Source organism: Sceloporus undulatus, chromosome 5 (assembly GCF_019175285.1).
Source record: "Sceloporus undulatus isolate JIND9_A2432 ecotype Alabama chromosome 5, SceUnd_v1.1, whole genome shotgun sequence".
Taxonomy (NCBI): Eukaryota; Metazoa; Chordata; class Lepidosauria; order Squamata; family Phrynosomatidae; genus Sceloporus; species Sceloporus undulatus.
Window position 1 is genome coordinate 101176194 of NC_056526.1, and position 23569 is coordinate 101199762.

Below are 23569 nucleotides of genomic sequence, written 5' to 3' on the forward strand. Positions count from 1 at the left end.
ATCCACAAACATCTGGATAATTTCAACTGGAAAGAAGAAACCCTTAAAGTGAACAAAATTTGGCTACCAGTCCTGAGGAATAGCGCAATAAGGACTCAGCCAATGCAAATGGGAAACCATTCCGAGTCAGGGGCTTTCTCAGCAGATAATGATCACCAGTTAGCAGACATTAATCCTTGTTTGCATTAGCCTCCCAGCCTGAGGCCGGCCATCAGCACAGAAGAATACACATGCAAATCACTCCTGCATTCCCAGGCTCACACAGTATATATACACCCAACTTTTTCCAGGCAAAGCCTTCTTTGAAGATGCCAGCCACAGATGCTGGCGAAACGTCAGGAAGAAACTCTTCTGGAACATGGCCACATAGCCCGAAAAACCCACAAAAAACTATAATGAAGGGAGATACATTTTTGTTAAAGGAAACATAAAGAATAAAAAAGTTATGTTTGCTTGCATTTATGCTCCCAAAACAAATTGAATTTAACATTTATGAAGGGGATCTATTTCTGGGAGAGGACTTTAATTTTGATATATTAAGATACAATATAAAGGGGAACACAAGGGGAATAATAGGAAAGAAAAAGAAAAAAAATGAAAATCTTAAAATTAATTTGGAGAAATGGAATATTATTGATGGTTATGAAATCATGGACAATAGTAATTATGAAAATACATATTATTCAGCTAGATACTAAAAATTTAGTCATTTAGGTTATTTTTCAGTTAAAAATGGTAACAGTTTGAAAATAAAAGAAATTGATGCAGGGAATGTCTGGCTTGCAGATGCACCATGCATCATTATATATAAAGATTGAAGGAACAAATATTAAGAGATGCAAAAATGGATTTTTGATAGTGAGGTTAATTTCAAGGAGGAAAACAAAGAACAAATTAGTGAAGAAATTAAAAATTATTTTGATTTAAATGATAGGGGAAGTATTACAAAACATATTATGGGATGCGTTTAAAGCAGTTGTAAGGGGGAAATGCTTCAGTATGGAAATATGTACTAAAAAAAGAAAAATTTATATAGAAATAAATTGATAGAAGAAGCAGAAATGTTACAAAAAGAATATATTAAATATAAGAGTATATCTGTAAAAGAAAAATGGGATAAAAAAGAAAAGAAATTAAAGAATTGGGCCAGACAACTATATTAAGAAACCAAATGTATATTAGGAATGAATTTAAGGCATAGGATTCTTGAAGTATGAAGACTTGGGCCAAATTTTTTTTAAAAAAGAGGGAAAAGGTGATTAGTAAAATAAAAGGAAACAAAGGTGAAATAATAACTGATGATGAGAGAATAAGAGATGTTTTAGTTAAATTTTATGAAAGATTGTATGGAGAGAAGGAAGTAGAGGTTCAGAAAACAAATATAAAAATCCAATTTACTGAAATACAGAAAAAAAATTATACAAATCCCTCAATAACTAAACAAGAGGTAGAAAGAATAATACAAGATTTAAAAGGGATTGAATCTCCTGGCCCAGATGGAGTCACATCTATACTTTATAAAACTTTCAAAAATAAATTGAGCGAGCATATGACTAAAATGTACAATGAAATATTAGATAATAAAATAATCCCAGAAACATGGAAATTATCTGAGATTATATTATTACTTAAACCCAATAAAGATCCATTCAACCCTGAATCTTATCATCCCATCACATTAAGCAGTCAAAATTATAATTTTAATGAAAATATTATTTAATGGATTAGAAGAATACTTACCTACTTTAATTAAAGAAGAACAATATGGATTTGTGAAAGGAGGGTATATTCAAGAACCAATAAGGAATATATTTAATATATTACATCATGCTAAACAAAATAAAAATTAATTAGCTTTGATCAACATAGATGTTCACAAAGTATTTGATTCGATAAACATTAGGAGGAACATCCTGACAGTAAGGGCTGTTCGACAGTGGAACACACTCCCTCAGAGTGTGGTGGAGTCTCCTTCTTTGGAGGTCTTTAAGAAGAGGCTGGATGGCCTTCTGTCATGTATGCTTTGACTGAGATTTTCTGCATGGCAGGGGGTTGGACTGGATGGCCCTTGTGGTCTTTTCCAATTCTGCGATTCTATGATTCTAATATCTTTATCAAATTTGTTGTGATTTTGGATTAGGGAAAAGGTTTACTGAAACCATCATGGAAATATATAATGATACAGAAGCACAGATTATGGTAAAGGAGAGCAGTCAAGAATATTTAGAATTAAAAGTGGACTAAGGCAAGGTTGTCCACTTCCCCCTTTATTATTTATATTAGCAATAGAACTGTTTGCAAATATGATTAGGGATGGAGAACATATAAAGGGATATAAAATATTTAAAGGAGAGCTAAAGATTTTATTTGCAAATGATGCTCTGATAATGACACAAAAATCATGTCATACTGTGATCAAATTACTGAAAATATTTCAGAAATCTGAAAACATTTTTGGGCTTAAATTTAACTTGGATAAATCAGAAATAATATTTATGAACTCTGATTGATAGGAACAAAAAGAAATTCAAACTGTATCAGGATTGAAATTGGGGATAAAAATATAAGATATTTATGTGTAAATTTATCAATTAAGTTAGATAATATTGTATTAACAAAAGATGGAATAAATTTTCAAGTAGATAAGATTAAGAAAGATACTGAAGGGAGATACATTTTTGTTAAAGGAAACATAAATTTAATTATAATCAATTATGGGGAAAAATTAAAAACTAAATCTCCAAATGGGCTAGTAAAAATTGGAAAATGCTAACAAAAATTAGTATGTTTAAAATGATGGTATTACCAAAGTTTTTATATTTATTTCAAATTACCCAGAAATAATTCCTAGTAAAGTTTTGAAGAAATGGGATAGATCAATATTAAAAATGGATATCAGGGAATAAAAAAGTAAGATTATGTAAGGCATTATTATACAACCATCAAAAAGATGGAAGATTGGATGTTCCATCAATCAAATATATTTTGAGGTGATTCAAGAATGGTAGAGGTAGAATATAATCAAAATACAAAGTGTGTTAAATTAGAAAGACAGAGCAATCAAATGGGAGTATGGCTCTATCTCCCTGGGGAAAAACATGGGGAAAGAAACAAAAAGAGAAAATAATTGGTACTATGATGGTGAATTATAAAATCTGGGAGAAGTGGCATAAAAGACTGGGTATTAAAAAAAACTGGAAATGGTTATCAATAGAATATTTAAATAAAAGTAACAATGAAGACTTTGGGAAGATATTTAAAAAATTAAAGACTACAGTATTTAAAATAACTGGAGACTTATGTGATTCAACAGGGGCACGAATACAGGAAGAAGAATTAACTATATTAATTGGAAATCAGTACTGGGTTCAAATAAAAGGGATAGCAAAATTAATAGATGAGATAAAATTGAATATCTTAGATCAGAATAAATGGCTAGAAGAAATAATTTTTAAAAATTAGAAGGTGGAAAAAAGATTAATAGGGAAAAATTTTAAGATTATGTTAACAACCCAATCATAGAGAGACAGACAATGAACTAGAAAAAGATGTATTGATCGATACAGACAAAATAAAAAATTAGCTATAAGAAATTGTCAAAATTAAAAATACAAATGTAAAACAACAACAAATTAAAATGTTTGGAAAATGGTACAGGATGCCACAGCATACCTCCAAAGTGACCTGAAGCAGCATTATTTTGGCCTGTCTGTTCGGGCCCTAAGTTTAAAAAAGGAAAATAAGTTCTGCTTGGAATCCATAATTTGATAGGATCATGCAAATGATCATATAATTCATTCAACTTTCACCTCTACTATTTTATAATGCAGTGCATTGTAAGATATGCAGCTTTATTACATAAGACATTTTAAATCACATCTCTTTATCTGTTCTTAGAAATCCCTCCTGAAATGCTCTTATTTTCCCCAAATGAAAGTAGAGGCAAAAACAGGCTGGCAGTAAGCACCAGCTTGGGGACAACATGAGGCAAGGTGTTTTGATGAACCCCCAGGAAGCTGCACTGCTGACCCTCACATGAGGTGGCTTCATGGAGCTTTGTTGGTGCAGCACTGCCTCTGCTGCTGCGGAAAAGACTGTTTTTTCCCCACTCCAAACAAAATTGACTTTTTTCACTCCTATTTGGGGCAGAAACTGACCAGATTGGAGCCAATCTGGCCCCAATCCGGCTCTCTCAGGGGCAACGTCACAACACCCCTTTGGGGATGTCTAAGTCTAATTATATAATAACATTTGCACAAATTCCTTATAACTTTTGGTTCTTTCCTCTTTCTTCCCTTTGTGGCCACTCATTTTGGAAATCTAGACTATAAATTATTTGGGACAGGAATCTATGTTTGAACAGCTTTTCTTAAGCTTGACTGATGGCACCGAAATGCACCTTATTTAAATTTACATAATCTATTGTAGCTATACACAATGCTGAACGATCGTCTTTCTTATCTTGTATATCGCCCTAAAAGATTATTTTTAAACTGTTCACCTTCATTGAAGATAGAATTTCTCTAATCCATTACATTGCTTTCTATGTTCTGCCTTCTTTCATGCATGCATCTTGGCCATCGTTTGATTTTCACAGCATGTTGTATTAAAAAGGCATAAATACTGCTTACATTCATATATAAAGTATCAATTACCTGTCATTTACATCTCTTTCCTGGTTAATGCAAAAAAGCCATTTGTTATCGAAAGCAAGCATAACCCTTATGGATGCAAAAAAAAAAAAAAAATTGTAGAAAATGCCTTCTCAAAACAGACAATGCCTCTTCAAAATAGAAGAGGAGGTTAGAAAATTTTTATTGACTGGGGGTATACCTCCAGCACCCTGCAAAAATTACCCTCCCATGCCATAACTAGGAAAAGAAAAAATATTTATGTAAATCAAGGAAATACATGCAAATCTATTAATTTTTATTATATATACATGCTACAAAATTGAAGTTTTATATGTACAGAAATATATCATTTATTTATTTGCCTGGGATATACTACAGCATATCCCCATTTTTGTCAATTTCATGCTATACTCACAGGCAGTCTATGCAAATTCTCTGAATCCATCTCTACCAGCACAAAAATTTCTAGGCTCAGATTTCCAACCTAGTCTTTTCAAAAGTAGACACACAATAAACTCCACAGGTACTGATGTTACCATTTCCTAGTTGCTTGTCTAGGCAGGTATCCAAGAAAATCCATTAGCTAGTTTTAGAGAAGATTGCTCCCAACTATCAGTTGTTCTTTTGTGGAAGTAAAAAAGAAAAAGAACATATGCAGACACATGCATAATCCACCAGAAATCCAGCCGGAAAGGTCTGCCTAAAAGATATGCTGAGAAACATACTGTGCTCTTTATCATCTCAAAGCACCCAGAGGCCTTTTCCCAAAAGCTGCCACCTGAGAAGTCACCATAGCAACTTTGAGAGGAGGGGGAAGAAGCGAGTGAACTATAAGGAGACTGAATAGCAACAGCTTATAAAGACAAATGTGTCTGTTGCATGCAGAACGTAACAAAACAACAGGATTCATCTGATTGTACCTTACTACAGATTGAGGAGGGCAAAGGAGGTTCTTATACTTTTAATACTGTAGATTCAATCTCATGGAAGAATTTATTAGAAGGTACATCTGCTTATTTCAGTGATTTACATTCAAACAATATGTATTATTCCAGTGTTGCCATCCTATCACCAGACCCCCCTCTATTTTGACTGTCCTCTCTCTTCCTCTTTTTCTCTTTGATAGCACTCCACCCACCCCCCCCCCCGCAGCTTCATCCTCTTTAGTAGGTGGGATGCGGATAAAAGATGTACATGAGGGGATGAAAGGCCCTTAAACAGCTTACTTCTTGCTTCCTGCATGTGCTCTCATTTGGCCATATAGGCCAAGAGCAAAGTCCCCTGGCCTCTTCTCATGGACGTCAACAAAGGGCCTGCTCCCCTGCAGTACCGTTTACTGTGTGCCATGAGGATCAAAACTGAGGCCTGATACAGATGGCTGGAAACGCCATCCTAAGGCGAAAACTAGGGCTGGGGAGCGTACAGGAACTGCACGCTCCCCAGCCCTAGTTCGTATGGACGGCACCATTTTAGAAGTGCCCCATACATACATGTGGTGTGCTGATGTCGTCAGGTGCGCGCTGCATCCAAACAGGCTGGCACGCACCTGACATCACTACGATGCTGCAGGGTGCTTGGGGAACCCTTTTAGCATCATGGAAAGGAGCTTCAAAATGGAGCTCCTTTTCCGCATGTGCATCGCTGGCACAGTCTGTACATGGCCGCACCAGCCATGTAAAGGAGAAAGGGGCAGGACGACCCCTTTCTCCTCTTCGCTGCACCTATCAAAGTGTCCGAGGGCATGAAGATCCATGGATACCTCTTTCCAGGCCACAGAGAAGTGGCATTTTGCCACTTCTCCATGGCCTGGAAAAGTGCCGGATTGCAGCCTCTGGGCTGCCAGTGAGTCTGCCCTGGCCCCAATCCACCGCGGAAAGGGGTGGTTGTGGACCGCCCCTTTTCCGCAATCTGAACTGGGCCTGAGATACAGACATATCAACCTGGAGCAAATAGAAAAAACACCCAATGTGCTCTAGTTTCATATGTTCCAATTCTGTGCTATAGTATTTCAGTTTGGGGGTGTTTTTTTGCAGTTAAAACCCTATATTTTACAACAGCCCTCAGAGCAGGTAAGAGACTCCTCAAAAAAGAGTTCCTTGTAATTAGCAAAATTCCACTACTCTCCAGTTTGATACAATTCTGGGTGATCATCTTGCAGTCACTTTATAACATTAAAGAGGGCAGGAGACAAGTAAAACCACTGAAGACTGTAATCTTTGGAGTCTTTTCTTCTGCCTCTTCTTTTTCTATCCAAGAATAATTAGTGGAGATTTCTTGTACTCATTTAACACTTTCTGTCCCCTTTTCTATGCTGGTTAAAACAACCTCTGAGTATTCTTTGCCTTTTAAAAAAATTATAAAATTCACGGTGCTGTCATAAGTTGTTATGAAGATAGGATCACAGAGTTGGAAGAAACCACAAGGGGCATCCAGTCCAACCCCATGGCATGCAGGAACTCAAAATCAAAGCATCCCCGACAGATGGCCATCCAGCAGCTGTTTAAAGACCTTCCAAGAAGGAGACCACCACTCTTCAAGGCAGTGTGTTCCACTGTTGTCATAAGCTCTTACTGTCAGGATGTTCCTCCTAACGTTTAGGTGGAATCTCTTATCATTTAGCTTGCATCCATTGTTGCGGGTCCTGTTCTCTGGAGCAGCAGAAAACAAGCTTGCTCCATCCTGAAAATGACATCCCTTCAAATATTTGAACAGGGCTATTATATCACTTCTTAACCTACTCTTCTCTAGGCTAAACATCCCCAGCTCCCTCCGTCGTTCCACATAGGGCATGGTTTCAAGACCCTTCACCATTTTAGCTGCCTCCTTTGGACATGTTCCAGTTTCTCAATGTCCTTTTTAAAGTGTGGTGCCCAAAAAGGAACACAGTATTCCAGGTGAGGCCTGACTAAAGCAGATTACAGTGGCACTATTACTTCCTTTGAGCTAGACACCACACTTCTGTTGATGCAGTCTAGAATCACATTGGCTTTTTTAGCTGCTGCATCATGTTTTCATGTTGAATTTGTGACCTACTATGACTCCTAAATCCATTTCACACATAGTCTCATTAAGCCAGGTGTCCTCCATCCTATATCTGTGAATTTCATTTTTCTACTCTACTTACAGTACATTACATTTCTGTGTTAAAATTCATTTTATTAGCTTTGGCCCAGATTTCTAATCTATTAAGGTCATTTTGAATTTTGATCATGTCCTCTGGGGTATTAGCTACTCCTCCTAATTTGGTGTAATCTGCAAATTTGGTAAGCATGCCCCTATTCTTTCATCCACATCATGGAAAAAATGTTGAATAGGACTGGTCCCAGGTCACTTCTTTTCAGGAGGATGAGGAGCCATTGCTCAACATCTTTTGGGTCAACCAGTTACAAATCCATTGAACAGTTGCCTTGTTTAACCCAAATTTTACTAGCTTGTTTGCAAGAATGTCATGAGGAACATTGTCAAAACCCTCACTGAAATCAAGATATGCTATATCCACAGCATTCCCTTCATGTACCAATCTGGTAAAGTTATCAAAAGAGAGAGAGAGAAAGAGAGAGAGAGAGAGAGAGAGAGAGAGAGAGAGAGAGATCAGATTAGTGTGGCATGACTTGTTTTTTTTAAAAAAAATGTTGACTTTTTGTGATCATAACATTCCTTTCTAAATGTTCACAGACTCTCTGTTTAATGAGCTGCTGTACAATCTTTTGTGCGACTGATGTCAGACTAACTGAACAATAATGGTTAGGATCCTTCTTTTTTCCCTTTTTGAAGAAGGGGACAGCATTTGCCCTCCTCCAGTCTGTTGGGACTTTTCCTATTCTTCAGGAGTACTCAAAGATTATTGGCAATGGATTTGAGATTACTTCTACCAGTTCTTTTACAGTTGGCCCTTCTTATACACGGATTTTTTATACATGGATTCAAGCATACACGGTTTGAAAATATTCCAAAAAAGTATAAATTTACCTTGATGTTCCATTTTTTATTAGGGATACCATTTTGCTATGTCATTATATTTAATGGGATTTGAGCATACACGGATTCTGTTATACACGGGGGATCTTGGAACCAAACCCCAGCGTATAACAAGGGTCCACTGTAATACCCTTGGATGAAGTTCATCTGGCTCTATAGACTTGAATTCATTTAGAGTAACCACTAAGTGTTTGCAGCTTGGGGTGCTCCAGAACTCGTTGCTTCAAGTGTCAGCACAGATAGATACAACGGCCTAGAGCAGTTGTTAACAGCTTTGGCTGATATGCCAACTGCCACCCTTCCTGGAGCCATAGACCTAGAAACAGTGGTACATGCACTGGTAACATCTCGACTTGACTTCTGCAATGAGCTCTACATGGGGGCAACCCTTGTGCCAAGTTCGGAAACTTCAATTGGTACAAAATATGGCTGCCAGACTGGTCGTGGGTACATCCAGAGCTGACCAGTCCTAGAATTCCTCCATTGGCTGCCAGTTAGTTTCTGGGCACGGTACAAGGTGTTGGTTATAACCTTTAAAGTCCTACATGGCTTGGGTCCAGATTACTCGAGGGAGCACCTTCTCCAATACAACCAACCCATACACTCAGGTTCTCTGGGAAGAATTTATTGCAGCTTAGCAAGACCAGGCTGGCCACGGTCTCCCAGAGGGCCTTCTCATCCACCTCTCCTGGGCTATGGAATGACCTGCCAGAGAAGATCCGTCAAATTTCCACTCTTGAAGCCTTTAAAAAGTCTGTTAAGACGGATCTCTTCCGGCAGGCCTTTCCAGATTAACCCACCCCTTCCACTGATTATGATAATAATAATAACTTTATTATGGCCATTTGGCCAGCAGAATTACAAAATTCCAATTTAAAACACAACATAGGTTCATGTACAAGCAGATTGGAGAGTATAAACAAATGACAGTCTATAAAAAGTAAGGATAAAAAGTAAGGATAGGACTGCACGATCAGGCAAACACACAACAATGAGTAGGCTGCCATCACCTCGCAAACAACTCTATCATATTGTGTAATAGAGCACCACATTCAAGACATATTAGTTCAAAACCACAATCATATCCCCTATCCAAGCAAGAGTTAAACTACAAAGTGCCATTAATCAGATGCAACTGATTGGGGTAACTTCATTAGACTTTAGTTCCCAACTAGGTTAGTTTGATGGTATGGTAAAATATGGCCATACCTCCTCATTTACAAATTTTACCGTTAAATCAAGTCATCTGTACAGATTTTGAGATTATATTATAACATATTACATCTGTTTAACAAACTGTTTATGATTTGCAATGGCAGCTGCAAAGAATTGTGCAACTACTTGCGTTATACTTTCCTTCTGATCTGCAAGTAGAAAATTTGTATAAAATTTCTCTTGTCTGCCTGGAAACTGCAAGACAATTGGTGTTATATATAAAGCACGTATTTCTGTATACAAAGAACAGCCAAAGAGAACATGATTAATATTTTCAATTTCCTCCGAGCCACAAGGACAGTATTTGTGTTTGTAAGGGATCTTTTTAAATCTGCCCTCCAGCTCCCTATGTTGTTCCACATATGGCTTAGTTTCTAGACTTTTGATTATCTTCATTGTCCTTCTCTGTACATAGCAATAGCATTTACATTTCTATACAGTTTCATAGTGAATTCATCACTCTCTAAGTGGTTTACAGTCTATAAGTTAATTGCCCCCAACAAGCTGGGTACTCATTTTACTGACCTACAAAAGGATGGAAGGCTGAGTCAACTCTGGAACCCTGGGATTGAGCTCACAATGTTGTGGGTGCAGTACCAGCATTTAACCACTGCACCACCAGGGATCATATTCCAACTTGTCGATTTTTTCTTTGACAGTGGTGCCCAGAAATGGATGCAGTATTCTAGGTGATATCTTAGCAAAGCAGAATAGAGTGGGACTACTGCTAACCTTGATTTGGATTATATTCTTGTTGCTTCAGTTCAGAACTGAGGCCCTGTACAGACTGGCACATTGTGCCAGCCTGTGAGCAGAGTCAGGGCACAGTGCCCTGACACTAGATGCCCTGACTCCGCTCTCAGGGCATTATGATGCTGGGCACCATTCCAGACGGAGTGTGTCATCATGGTGCTCCTTCGGCACTGCATCCAGATGATGCAGCGTTGAAAGGACATCACACAACTATGCTGCCTCAGCTATGGCTCTCTTTGGAGGGTGCAAAAAAAGCCGCTTTTTGTGATCCTTTTTGCATTTTCCAGAAGCCAGATCGGGGCCATGGTGTGAGGTTGCTGTGGCCCCAATCCGGACAGGAAAGGGGCGGTCTATATAGCCCTTCAGTTGGCTTCTTTGGCTGCCACTTCATACTGATGGCTCAAATTTAGTTTGTGTCCCACTAAAACCTCTAGAGCTTTTTCACATATACTGCTTTCAAACTAGGTTTCAACCTTCCTCTATTTGCATATTTCATTTTTCCTACCTAAATGTAGTATTCTGTTGAAATTCATTTTGTTAATTTTGGCCAAGCTCTCCAATCTGTCAAGGTCATTTTGGATTCTGATCGTCTGCTCTAGTGGTTCCTCATGTTTTAAAACAAACAAACCTTCCCTCCCCCCTTTTAGGTCTATAGGAACAGTATATGGGATGGCCTACACTAAAAACAAAACAAAACATAACAGAATTATATATTTTGCATTCTGAACTGCAAGAGAACATTAAAAATAGAGAAATGTGTATGCAAAACTAGACATTGTTAATTTTGATAGCATCATTGAGTTAATTTAGACATGTGGAAAATTTAATGTGATAATTTGCAATTTGCAAAAAAAAAAGTCTATTTAATTTTTAAGTAGTTCTGTGAAAGAAAATTTTTCAGCTAGTGTAGCATGTCATGAAAGGGTCAGAAAAATCACACCAGCTAAAAATCCCATTTGATATACCATAATGGAAAACTGTCCTCCTTTGCATCCTCTCTAGAGTGACTAGGGTATAGTATGAAATACTGTAGCTAATTTCTTTTCAACATTCCTAGCACAATTTTTGGTAATGAAGAGGTGTTTAGAGAAACTGGATACAAAGATTCCTGATTCTTTAATCATGACACATAAGAAAGAATTTATGTAGATGCAGTTTTAGCAGCAAGAAACTTGGCTGCAGTAAAGTCACTCTTTGGAACAGACATTAAAAGCTAAAGGTAAATCAACTCCATTTCATCTTTCAAGCCACAATAAGTGAGTGATCACCACTTACAGAATTATTCCGGGTATTTCTGTAGATGGATGATTCAGAAGCTCCACTGACTTGCCCAAAATGCACAGAGCGCAGGTTTTGAGGAACTGTGAGGTATTTTTGGTTATCTTTTGATGCAGAGGTCCTGGTGTAAGGAGATGAGGGAGCTAAAAGGATACCAGAAGAGTAAAAGTGAAGACTCATTAGAACTCTATAATAGTTTGTGTTCAGTAGGGTTTTTTGTTTGTTTTTTTGTTTTAGTTTTCACATCCCAAGTCTGGTTTCGGGGCTGAGGTGTGGGACAGGTGCCAAATTGAGCTAGAGAACTGTGAACTTTCCCCTTGGAAACCAGTTATCTGCACCCACTGTGCTCACAATGTAGGATTACTGATAGATGTGGCAGACAACTGGGATTCATTTTGGCATTCCAACAGGCTTCTCATTGGAACAGAGCTCTCATCCTCTTCTTCTACAATGATGAAATCTTAATTGTCTACACAGTCCTCATTTAACATTCCCACACTCACAAACTGGCTAACTCCAATTCAGAAACACAAGTCTCAGCAAATCAGAAAGCTTTATTCAGTAAAACTAAGTTGACCACAGGGAAACAATGTTGTTGAAACTGACAAATTTTTGTTACACAGTACAGTATATTGAAAACATTGAGAAATGGAAATGTTTCTGCATACTTATGTCTCATTCATCTTCAAAGTAAAACATTCCTTTTCCCAGGACTACCCTCCGTTCCTCCCCACACCAAGTGTTCCCATGGAATTAACCTTGATTTCTCACAGCTTGCATCCCCCCCCCAACATTGGTTCATTATCCAGCTCCAAGGAAGCTAAACAATATTTACTCCCAGCATTACCACTTGTGTATCACATCCCATCACCCATTATTACAAAGCATACACAAAATATATGTCTAGCAAGCATGGCAGGAACTATGGCGGGTTATAAACCGCCGCTTTGAGGCAGTCTGCCGCCGCTGCCATTTGCTCCGTGCGGGAGCCGCAGCAGCCACACCGCGCGGCTCCCGCACGGACTGTAAAAGAAGCTCCAAAATGGAGCTTCTTCTTGCGGCACCTCTGTGATGTCGCGAGGTGCCAAGGGCTCATTCGCGACGTCGCAGACGCCGCGACACGTTCGGACGCATAGCATCTGATAGGTAAAGATGGCGCCGGCCGTGTGGAACGGCCGGCACCATATTGTACGGACAGAGTCCGTACTAGAGCCAGAGGCGTCTAGAAGAGATGCCCCTTTTTTAAAATGGGACGTCCTGCAGACGTCCCAAGTGGCAGTTTGTAACCCGCCCCAGATACACAATTCTTCTGAGTATTTCTGTAGATGGATGATTCAGAAGCTGCACTGCCTTGCCCAAAATGTACAGAGCGCCGGTTTTGAGGAACTCACATATTCACATCATCAGTACCTGAAGAATCTACTACTTTGGGAAACCAAAAGAACTTATTTATGTTATCTTTTTGCAGCTGGCTAGTACTTGGATAGGAGACTGCCAATGTAAGGTATATTTCATAAAAGGAACTGTCAAAACTACATCTCAATATTCCTTTCCTATGAAGAAATTTATGAAATTCATGGGATTGCCACAAGTTGACAAGTGTCTTGAAGGCACATACAAAGATATGTATTATCCCTCATCATGGCAGATAGTGGTTCTCAAACTTTTATTCTCCAGATGTTTTACATGTCAGCTCCCAGAATTCATGACTGTTGACCACACTGGATGAGGCTTCTGGGAGATGAAATCCCAAACATCTGGAGGATTAAGTTTTGGAACCACTATGGTAGGTAGTAAAATCATATCAAAATTGCCTGTGCAGCAGAGCTGGTTGGCACAAAATGCAGTTTGTAGGCCTAGTAATTTAGCTACTATGGCTCTTTATTTGGAGGCAATCGTAAGTTTCAAAATTTAAAAAGAAGGGCAAGAGTGAAAAAGAAGCTACTGCTTGGGATATTTAAATTTATTTTAATATAACCCCTTTAAAATGGGTTGTACCACCATGACAGATGGCCTGCTTTTTGTAGGTGAAGACATGTTAGAGTTTATAGAGAAAACTTGGAGAAAAATGTCTACAACTCCATGAGGCTTATAATTCCATAAAAATCATCCACAAATCACATGAGATTTGGATCCTAGAAATGAAGCAGTAGTGCACTGAAAGCAGAATAACAGCTAAGAGAGAGATTTCTCTTGGCCCTTTTCATTGAGATTACTAGGGAAAAACTTGCAAGGAGCAAGGCCTCCACTGCTATGCTTTGCAATCCTTAGCAATACTGTAATGCGTGCAGAGCTGCTGTGGAAAAGCTCTTTCAGAGCAGGATTAGTGTTAACCCAATCAGGAGATGGGAAAACTAAGGCTGCTTATAGCTGTGAAGCTTCTCAGACATTGATAGTCAGAGAGAGAGAGAATTGGAAAATGTTTTAGTGTTAGTGGTCTATAAGTGGGAGAGAAAAAAGCTCTTGTGAATTCATTATGATTTACAAATGTTCATGGAATTATAATCTAACTGAGACTCCCTAAAAGGCTGCTGTAAATGCATCAATTTTTTAATGACAGTAATTTTTCAACTGTATGTATTTTAACTAATTGCATTCAAATTATTCCCTGGAGCTGATGGTGTTGTGCCATTTTCCCCATCTCACTTTTACTGTAACAGCAATCCTGAAGTTAACTAAGTAGAAATGCCTCAATTGGCTCATGGTGATCACATGAGTTTATGAAAAAACTGGGATTTGAACCAGACAACACCATCCTGTTAATCTATAGAATCCTCTTGAATTGTACAGTTGGAAAGAAACCCCAAGGGTCATCTAATCAAACCCCTATCAGTGCATGAATTCCAAAGTATAATATAGCTTCTTTCGTGTTCCATTGGGAGACTCTACTTCAAATATAATATTGGAGAAAGTCGCTGAAAGGAGCTGAAAAGCTGAAGAAGAAAAAAACCCACAGGTCTTTTGTTTTAAAGGAAGTTTACCTGCAAGAACTGACATTTCCTGCGCCCACTCCCCAGCCCAGAAATAAAAACATGCAAAACCTCTTAAATTGGCTGTTCATGCTTTCATTATAAACAGGGTAGCTTGGCTACCCTGTTTTTATATGCATGTCTGTATTTTTATTGTAAAATATTGGATGGCATGCTTTTAGTCCCACCAGGAGTGACACAACTCATTTCTGCCCCCTCATTTTTATTTTTTATTTTTTAATTTTGACCATTTTCCTTTCATATGGAAGTGTTCTGGAGCACAGGGGGCGGATAAGAGAAACTGATGTGTTTGAACCTGATTATAGACGTGTTTAGAGTTTTAAAAATCACCCTAAAATTGGCCCTTTCATAAATATTTTTGGGGTTCCTTGGGGATACTTCTTTCATCATGAATTAAACTGTTGGTATGTATTCAGTCTGATAAAGAACAGATTGGATGGATTTTTTTCCCTCTTATAGTCAAATTCAAGGTGTCATTGGGAGCTAAAAGGAAATGACCTGATTATCAGCTAGGTCTGCAGTCTAATTATAATGAACTCAACACAGAATAAGATAGAATAATTTTTATGAGGGCACGAACAGAAATAAAATTGCTCACATTGCTTATGGAGTCCAGATCAAGTAATTTTAGTTACAGAGTTTGATAAAAGGGAAGAAGAAACACAGAAGGCTTTAAGAACAGATTATGTAGCATTCCAGGCAGCTTTGCATGCTACACAATTAAAGCAACATGATCCCACTTTAACTACCATAGCGCCATAGTATGGAATCCAGCACTATGGCTGAGAATTGTAAATATCATTCTCAAAATTGCCAATCCCAGGATTGCCTAGGATAGAACTGTGGCATCTAAAATGGAACAATAGTGCTATAATAACTCTATGGTATGCATGGCCCCCCCTGTGTGAATGCTCTGAAAGAACTCCAGGTCTGCTAAGGAAGTTCAAGGAATGAGTGTCACTTAATATTCCCAGGCAAGCTGCCATTCAAGAGTAATTTTCTATAACAGTTACCACAAGGAAAGGCACAAAGGTAGCATGAATACCTTAACAGAAGAATCTGTCTGAAAACATGGAGAAGGCCAGCACCACTACCAAAATCCTGCGAGGAAGAACACCAGGAAACAGAGAGAAGTTCAGCCAGAACAGGTTTGGAAAGTGGGAGGTTATCCCTGTTCTTTTTCACTTAAGTAAGGAAAAATGAAGTACTGTATATACTTGACTGTAAGTCGACCTCATATATGAGTCAAGGGCAAGTTTTGGGGCCAAAATTAGGGATTTTTATATGATCCATGGATAAGTTAAAGGTAAAACTTTGGGGCATGTAATGAAGGCTATAAAGGACAAAATAAAGGAAAACAATGCTAAAGGACTTACAAGATTCCAGCAGGAATAACTGTTTATGCTCACACTAAATGTTGGATGGATGAGAGAGTAGGAAGGGTCAGTGCTTCCAGGACAGATTAAACTCTCACATTTCAATATATATATATATATATATATATATATATATATATATATTGAATTAAAACAGCTCTTACTTGACCCGTGGATAAGTTGACTCAGTTTTTGAGGGTCTATTTTTAACCTACATTTCTAGATTTATACATGAGTATATACAGCGCAATTCGAAATTTTCCAAATGGTTTAGATTATATAAACTGGACCATCAGATGGCTGTTTACCTAGGGAAGCTTACATTCTTAGGCAGGCTTTTACAGCTCTTCGTTTTCAAACAATGCCTTCAGCCATGATTGATGGCAGATATTCACATACACCTAAGGATTCCCATTTATGTATTTGTGGAGCTCCAGAAATTGAGGATTTGCCTCATTATCTGCTTTTTTTTGTTCACTATATACTGACCCAAGAACTAAATTTATAATAATAATAAATAATAAAAGTTTTATTTATATGCCGCCCTTCCTCCGATCAGGGCGGCTCACAACATATTAAAACATACAAAGTTAAAAACACAGCTAAAACAAAACAGCAGTAAAATGCCCCATAGCCCAGCCTCTTGGCCACGGAAGAGGAGGGAGGCCCACAGGATATTTATTCGGGGAATGCCTGCTGGAATAGGAAGGTTTTGAGATCCTTCCTAAATTGGGCCAGGGTAGAGGACGAGCGGAGCTCGGTGGGCAGCGCGTTCCAAAGGGCTGGGGCAGCTATGGAGTAGGTCCTCCGAGTCGTGGAGACTAACCTAGCCCCAGGCACCTTCAGTAGCTGCTGCCCAGACGTTCTGAGGGTGCGAGGCGGAATGTACGGGGAGAGGCGGTCCTTTAGGTATCCTGGGCCCAAGCCATTTAGGGCTTTATAGGTAATTACCAACACCTTATATTGGGCTCGGAAGCGAATGGGCAGCCAATGGAGATCCCTTAAAACCGGTGTTATGTGGCTGGTCCTGGAGGCACCAGTGACCAGCCGGGCTGCCATGTTCTGCACCATCTGAAGCTTCCGAGTTTGGTATAAGGGTTGCCCCATGTAGAGTACATTGCAGAAATCCAGTCTCGAAGTTACCAGAGCATGTACAACAGTTTCTAGGTCCCTCTGGGCCAGGTATGGGCGCAGCTGGCGAATCAGCCGAAGCTGATGGCAGGTGCTCTTGACCGTCGCATTCACCTGAGCAGTCAGGTGGAGCGACGAGTCAAGAAGCACCCCCAGACTGCGCACGGAGTCCTTCACAGGGAGCGTGACCCCATTCAGGACAGGTGGAACCACCACCATTCCTGGACCAGGAGAACCTATCACTAGTACCTCCGTTTTCTCTGGATTCAATTTGAGTCGGTTTTCCCTCATCCAGCCCATTACTGACTCTAGACAGGCCACGAGAGGAGAGACGCCATCCCCAGTCACTGCATCAGTTGGAGACATAGAGAAGATGATTTGGGTGTCATCAGCGTACTGATAACCCCGCGCCCCATGTCTCCGGATGATCTCTCCCAGCGGTTTCATGTAAATGTTAAATAGCATGGAAGACAGAATGGCCCCTTGAGGGACCCCAGTTTTAAGGGGTCTCTCATCGGAGCACACGTCTCCCAGCTGCACCATCTGGGACCTCCCGGAGAGGTAGGACCGGAACCACTGAAGTGCAGTGCCCCCGATCCCAACCTCTGCCAGGCGTCCCAGAAGGATACCATGGTCTATGGTATCGAAAGCCGCTGAGATGTCCAAGAGCACCAACAGGGACACGCTTCCCCCGTCGATGCTCAGACGGAGATCATCGACCAGGGCGACCATGGCCGTCTCAACCCCGTAACCCGCCCGGAAGCCAGTTTGAAATGGGTCCAGATAATCCGTTTCATCCAAGACCGCCTGAAGCTGGATTGCAACCGCTCTCTCAATCACCTTTCCCAAAAATGGTAGCAGTGAGATAGGCCGATAATTATTATGTACCAGGGGGTCGAGGGAGGGCTTTTTTAGGATCGGTTTTACAGTGGCCAATTTTAGATCCGATGGAAATTGCCCATCCCTCAGAGATGTATTAATTATCCGGTGTAACAGCAATGTTACTACCGGTCCCCCCTGGGCTGCTAACCACGAGGGGCAGGGATCAAGGGAGCAGGTTGTTTTCCGAACACTTCCGAGGATCTTGTCCACATCCTCGGTACTTACCAACTCAAACTGATCCAGTTTAACATAGTCCACGGAGGCTCTGGACACTTCTACCCTAGGATCTGCTATAACGTCAGCGTTCAGACCTTCGCTTATACGAGAAGTTTTATCCACAAAAAAGTCGTTAAACATGTCACAGCAGGCCTTAGAAGGTTCCAGGATCTGGTTCAGGGTGGGAGGGAGCTGAGTTAGCTCCCTAACCACCCTGAACAACTCTGCTGGACGCGACTCAGCGGACGCAATACGAGCACCATAGAATGAATTCTTTGTTGCTCGTATTGCCTCTCCGTAGTCCTCTAACAGTTGGTCTAGGAGAGTCTTGTCGTGTAAGCGAAGGTGTTTCCGCCAACGGTACTCTAGCCATCGCAGAACCCGCTTCCTCGCCCGGAGATCTTCCGTAAACCAGGGCTTACGTTTGGAAGCAGGCCTGAGAGGGCGCTTGGGAGCGATCCTGTGTATAGCCCTAGAAAGACCGGTATTCCAGATACCGGTGAGGGCATCAACAGGGTCGCCGTCATTACCAACCGTGAGCCCCTCTAAGGCTTCCTGGAACCTCTCAGGTTCCATCAGCCTTCGAGGGTGGACCATCCTAACTGGTCCACCACCCCCGGGGGGGATCTGGGTAGAGGCCTTGATTTTCACCTCTACCAGGCAATGATCCGTCCATGGCAGGGGGGAAATATTAGCTATTTCCGCCCACGGATTTTCCGCCTCCGAACAGAATACCAAATCGAGAGTATTACCCGTGCAATGCGTAGGACCCTGTATCAGCTGGGACAGGCCCATGGCCGCCATGGTCTCCAAGAATTCCCGAGCCGCACCAGATGGAACATGGCTGGCCGTGAGGGAGATGTTGAAGTCGCCCAGGACAAGAAGCCTGGGCGTCTCCAACATCAGCTCAGCGACCAGCTGTGTCAGCTCGTTAAGGGAGTCCGCTAATGCACGGGGTGGCCGATACACTAACAGAATCCCTAGACTGTCCCTAGCCTTTAGGGTCAGGTAAATACACTCGATATAGGAGGTCTGTCGGATGTGGTTCCTGGAGAGGGAGACGGTGTTCCTATGTACCAGGCCCCACCCCCCCGCCCACCTAACCTGCGCTGGTCCTTCACCGAGTACCCAGCAGGCAGGGCCTGAGCCCACACAGCATCCCCTTCAGGCCCCAGCCAGGTCTCGGTAATGCAAGCCAGGTCACACTTTGAGTCCTCCAGTAGGTCCTGGAGGATGTGGGTCTTGTTATTAATGGACCTGGCATTGCACAGGAGCAGCGACAGGGTTTGTGGCACGGTTGGAGTGACCCTCAGGTCCTTCAGGTTGGGAGGGGGACAGGAAGGAGGGATAGATATAATGCATCGATCCCGCCTTCCCCTGGAACGGAAGTCCCTTCTCCCACCGCCATACCTCCCCCTGCCCCACACAACCTCAATAGGAGCTCCGCCCACCAAGGTGTTGTCCCCGGCCCAGGCATCCCCCGTATCCCTAACCTCCCCCCATCCCTCTATGGCTGCTAAGGGAGGAGAGGGTAGCCACTAGAGGCATCCTCTTTCTCCCAGGCTAACCCAAGGCTCCCACGCCCGATGAATGCAGCGCAACTGCGCAGTTGCGCAGGAGCGATGTTCCCCTAGTCCGTGGGCGGCACTCCCGGGGCGGTGCGCAGATGCGCACCTCCGACACCCCGGGAGGAGGCCGCCCGGCAAAGGGTGCAGTCCTGGCAGCGGCGACGGCTCTATTCTGTCCAATTTACAATCTAATACCACTTCTGAAAAGATTTTTTTTTATCTCCTGTCTGATATTGATTCTAGGGTAACTTAGGCACTGTTTGCCTCAGCAGCAATCAAAATTTGGGCAAAGATAATAGCAGACATTGCAGTTGATTGTCATGGGGATGATCTTATCTAAACTTTGAAATTGTTTTTAATGTTGTTTTATTTAATTGTCTGGAATTTTATTATGTTTAATGTATAAAATTTGGATGTTCGTTATTTGATGGAGCATTTTATAATTCTGAATTTCTGTCATTGGTTTTACATTTTAATCATGAGAATGGCCTTTGGCTTAAGCATAAATAAAATTGAAAATTGCATTGCTCTGTCTGTCAGTGCATGTATGTTTCTTCTTCAGCCCAGTGCATGGTGGAGTGGCAGGTGATAATTATTACATGGACTTTCCAAATGCAAGAATTCTTATCTATGGTCTCCAGCTTTCTATATACAGTACATTGGTCACTGTATAAAGAAGCTAATTCATTAACATCTTCTCCTTTAAAACCACACAAAAACTTAATTGGGGGTGGAGATGGGGCAGGAGAAAATGAGGATATGGAGCTTCCATGACAGCAAAGGTTTTGAAGGAAAGATGAGGGGGAGGGACAAACTTTATTTAAGGAGCAGTCATTTTTGAATGGCTGAATCAGATCCAGGGAAAATAAAGTGCATTTCAAGGAAAAATAATCTGGATAGTAGGGCTCACAGTCATTACAGCCCCAGACCTTTTGGGTGATCTTGAAAGATAGATGTGTGGGGATGGTAAAGTACTCCTTGTCCTGGGTGCTATTTATTATCTGTCTCATTCTTAAAATTGTTGGATATGTGAAAACACCCATCTCTTCAATCTGGCTTTTATTTCTTTGTTCATTTGGCTTACTGTCATTCTGCCCCAGCCATAACTCTTTGCTCTCTGTGTTCTTGTAGTATTTTAAATTAATGAAAATCATCTTGACCGATAGAAAAAATGGTCAAGAAATTCATTATTTCAAAAATTATTATAAAACTGAACTCACTAATGTCTGGAATTGGAGTGAATTAGAAATAGTTTCTGCAGTGTTGATGACATGATCAGAGTGGCAGACTTCTAAGGTGGTATGAAGCAGTATAATAATGAAGGTACTATTGTTATTGCTTCTCAGGGAAGAAAGAAACAAGGAATCATGGAACTGAGATTTAAACGGTTGCCTTCTCTCACCTCAACTGGTTTAGCTTTTCTTTATTCACAGAGGCCTTGATTTGCATTCCATTGCCATTTGAAGTAGGGAGGATATTTGGTAGGGCACTCTCTATACAGCCATCCAGGTCAGATCATGCACTCCCTCAGATGGTTTGATTTGGCTCCCTCATCATTGCCATTTACATTTCATTCTATTGTGCCTGCAGTTATTTACCTCTTCACATCTCCACAGCCCATTTTTCTATCTATGCTGTATTTTGTAAAGTATGGAACATTAGGTGTGTCAAAGCTCATTACTTAATTTAAGTGACACAATTCTGCATAGGACTGCAACCTGTGAACATGCTGAGAATCAACCAAAGTAGTAAAAATCAAAGCAGGAAATAGTAGTATCAATAGCAGAAGCCGCAGCAGCAGTTATTTCTGATTTGGTGTTTTTGTTGGCTTTCCTATTTAGATTATTAAATCTAATGCCTACTAATGTACAGGTTATATGTGAGACTAGGTACTAGAAGACAAGACATTTTGTAAGGCTGATGCTGGTTATGTTGAAAGTGCATTTACAGAAAAGTTGAAGTCCATTTCCAAGGCATTTCAGTTCTGTCCCCACCATGAATCACCCTCTTAGTCAACAATTATTTTAAAAACAAACAAACAAACAAAGAGTAAACTTACTGTGTGCTTCAGTTTCCATTCTGCAGGCTGGTCCTATAGCTGGATGTTGCCCAGACACTAAGAGAAGTTGGTTATACTACTATCTGCAGTTTGCTTCTGACCTCTCAAAGGTTTATCATTTGTGAAGAAACCAAGCAATACCAATGATCTTTTTTCAGCAATCATCATCTGAGTGAGAAGCAAAAATAGAGACCCACGAGCTTCTGATGCTTAGTGTCTCCTTACTGGGATTTGGACATCTCTCCCACAAACTTCATAGACTTCAAAAAGTAAGAGAGCAACAGCAGGGAATAATAAAAAGAAAAATCCAGGACAAAGCCAATCTCTTAAATTAGAATCTGTTGTGTTCAGAAGCCATAAGGAGCAGCTGCTTCTGCTGATGCGGATTAGATGAGGAATCTTAGCTGATTACTGCTGCAGAGAGAACCATAGTACATCTGAAAGAATGGACAATGCTACCTGGCAGGAGGCACGTCTGGCAGACATTATAAACTGACACCTCAGCTTTCTCATGTTACTATACTATTTGGATGCTGCGTACTCATTTCAGCATGAAATATTCAAGTGATTATCTTGTAATGAACTGTATAATCAAAGCCAAGCCATCAGGTTTTGCTTGGCTCTTAAGCATGAGGCAGAAGCACTTCTTTGTGAAATATTACTAGTAAACATTTTCATGGTCAAAGGAATGTATACAGTATTGAGGAGCATGCATCCCAGGGGAAATACTCCTTTTGGTTTTGACGTCCCAGTTGTTCAGTTGTAGCCTGAAAAACATCTCTTCAGCACCTCCTCCCTGAGATCACAAGGGTGGTGTTTTTGCTTTTTGACATTTATCCACAAAACAGCAAAAATCAGCAAGTTCCCAAAGGTTTGTCTGCCAGAAAAACTGAAAATGTTTTGATAACAATGAAGTCAAAATTCTAGCTATTAACAATAAATAGTTTTCTGTTCGCTTCTATTAACAAGAATATAAAAAGACATCTCCTCCTTTAAAAAAAGTTTAGGAACTGGGCAGTGTAAGAGTTTATCACATGGGAAGAATTTCTCTTAATTTTGAATGAAAAGAAAGTGGAGCAAGAACGCATTCACGTGAATTCGCTAATTCAGCCACTTTATGTGGATTTGAATTGCATTGTTAGGATCAAATTAGGGGAATTTTAATTAGCTCAAATACTATGAGAGGCGTGTCCTAACAACGCATGCACAGGACCGTGTCCCTATGTGTATATCAGAGGTCGCCTAGTCCACCCCCAAGAGAAATTGGAATGCTGGCCATGGAACGGAGTTCCATTTTCACACTAGATTCTATTGACTGACTTTGCCATCCCTGAAGCATATATTTCCAGTCTTCATTTTGCCACTTCTTGGGCACTGCCTATGTTGTGCTTGCTATTCCATTGTGACAATCTAACTACATGGACTATGCAACTCATACACATTTAATACTTGGACTATTCAAGTCATGCGTGAGTTCTGTTTATAGTGC

General features: G+C 40.5%; 1 protein-coding gene across 4 annotated transcripts in view; it reads right to left on the reverse strand.

Moving 5' to 3' along the window:
• The window catches only part of ANO2 (anoctamin 2), a 154598-nt gene extending 149241 nt beyond the window's left edge, over positions 1-5357 (reverse strand). For 3 of the 4 annotated variants that reach the window (XM_042469198.1, XM_042469197.1, XM_042469195.1), the window contains exon 1: positions 5050-5357. In XM_042469198.1, the coding sequence (XP_042325132.1) occupies positions 5050-5079 (30 nt within the window). In that variant the 5' untranslated portion in view covers positions 5080-5357. The remainder of the gene's footprint in view (positions 1-5049) is intronic. The other variant, XM_042469196.1, reaches the window with a different exon arrangement.
• Between the last annotated feature and the right edge of the window lie 18212 nt (positions 5358-23569).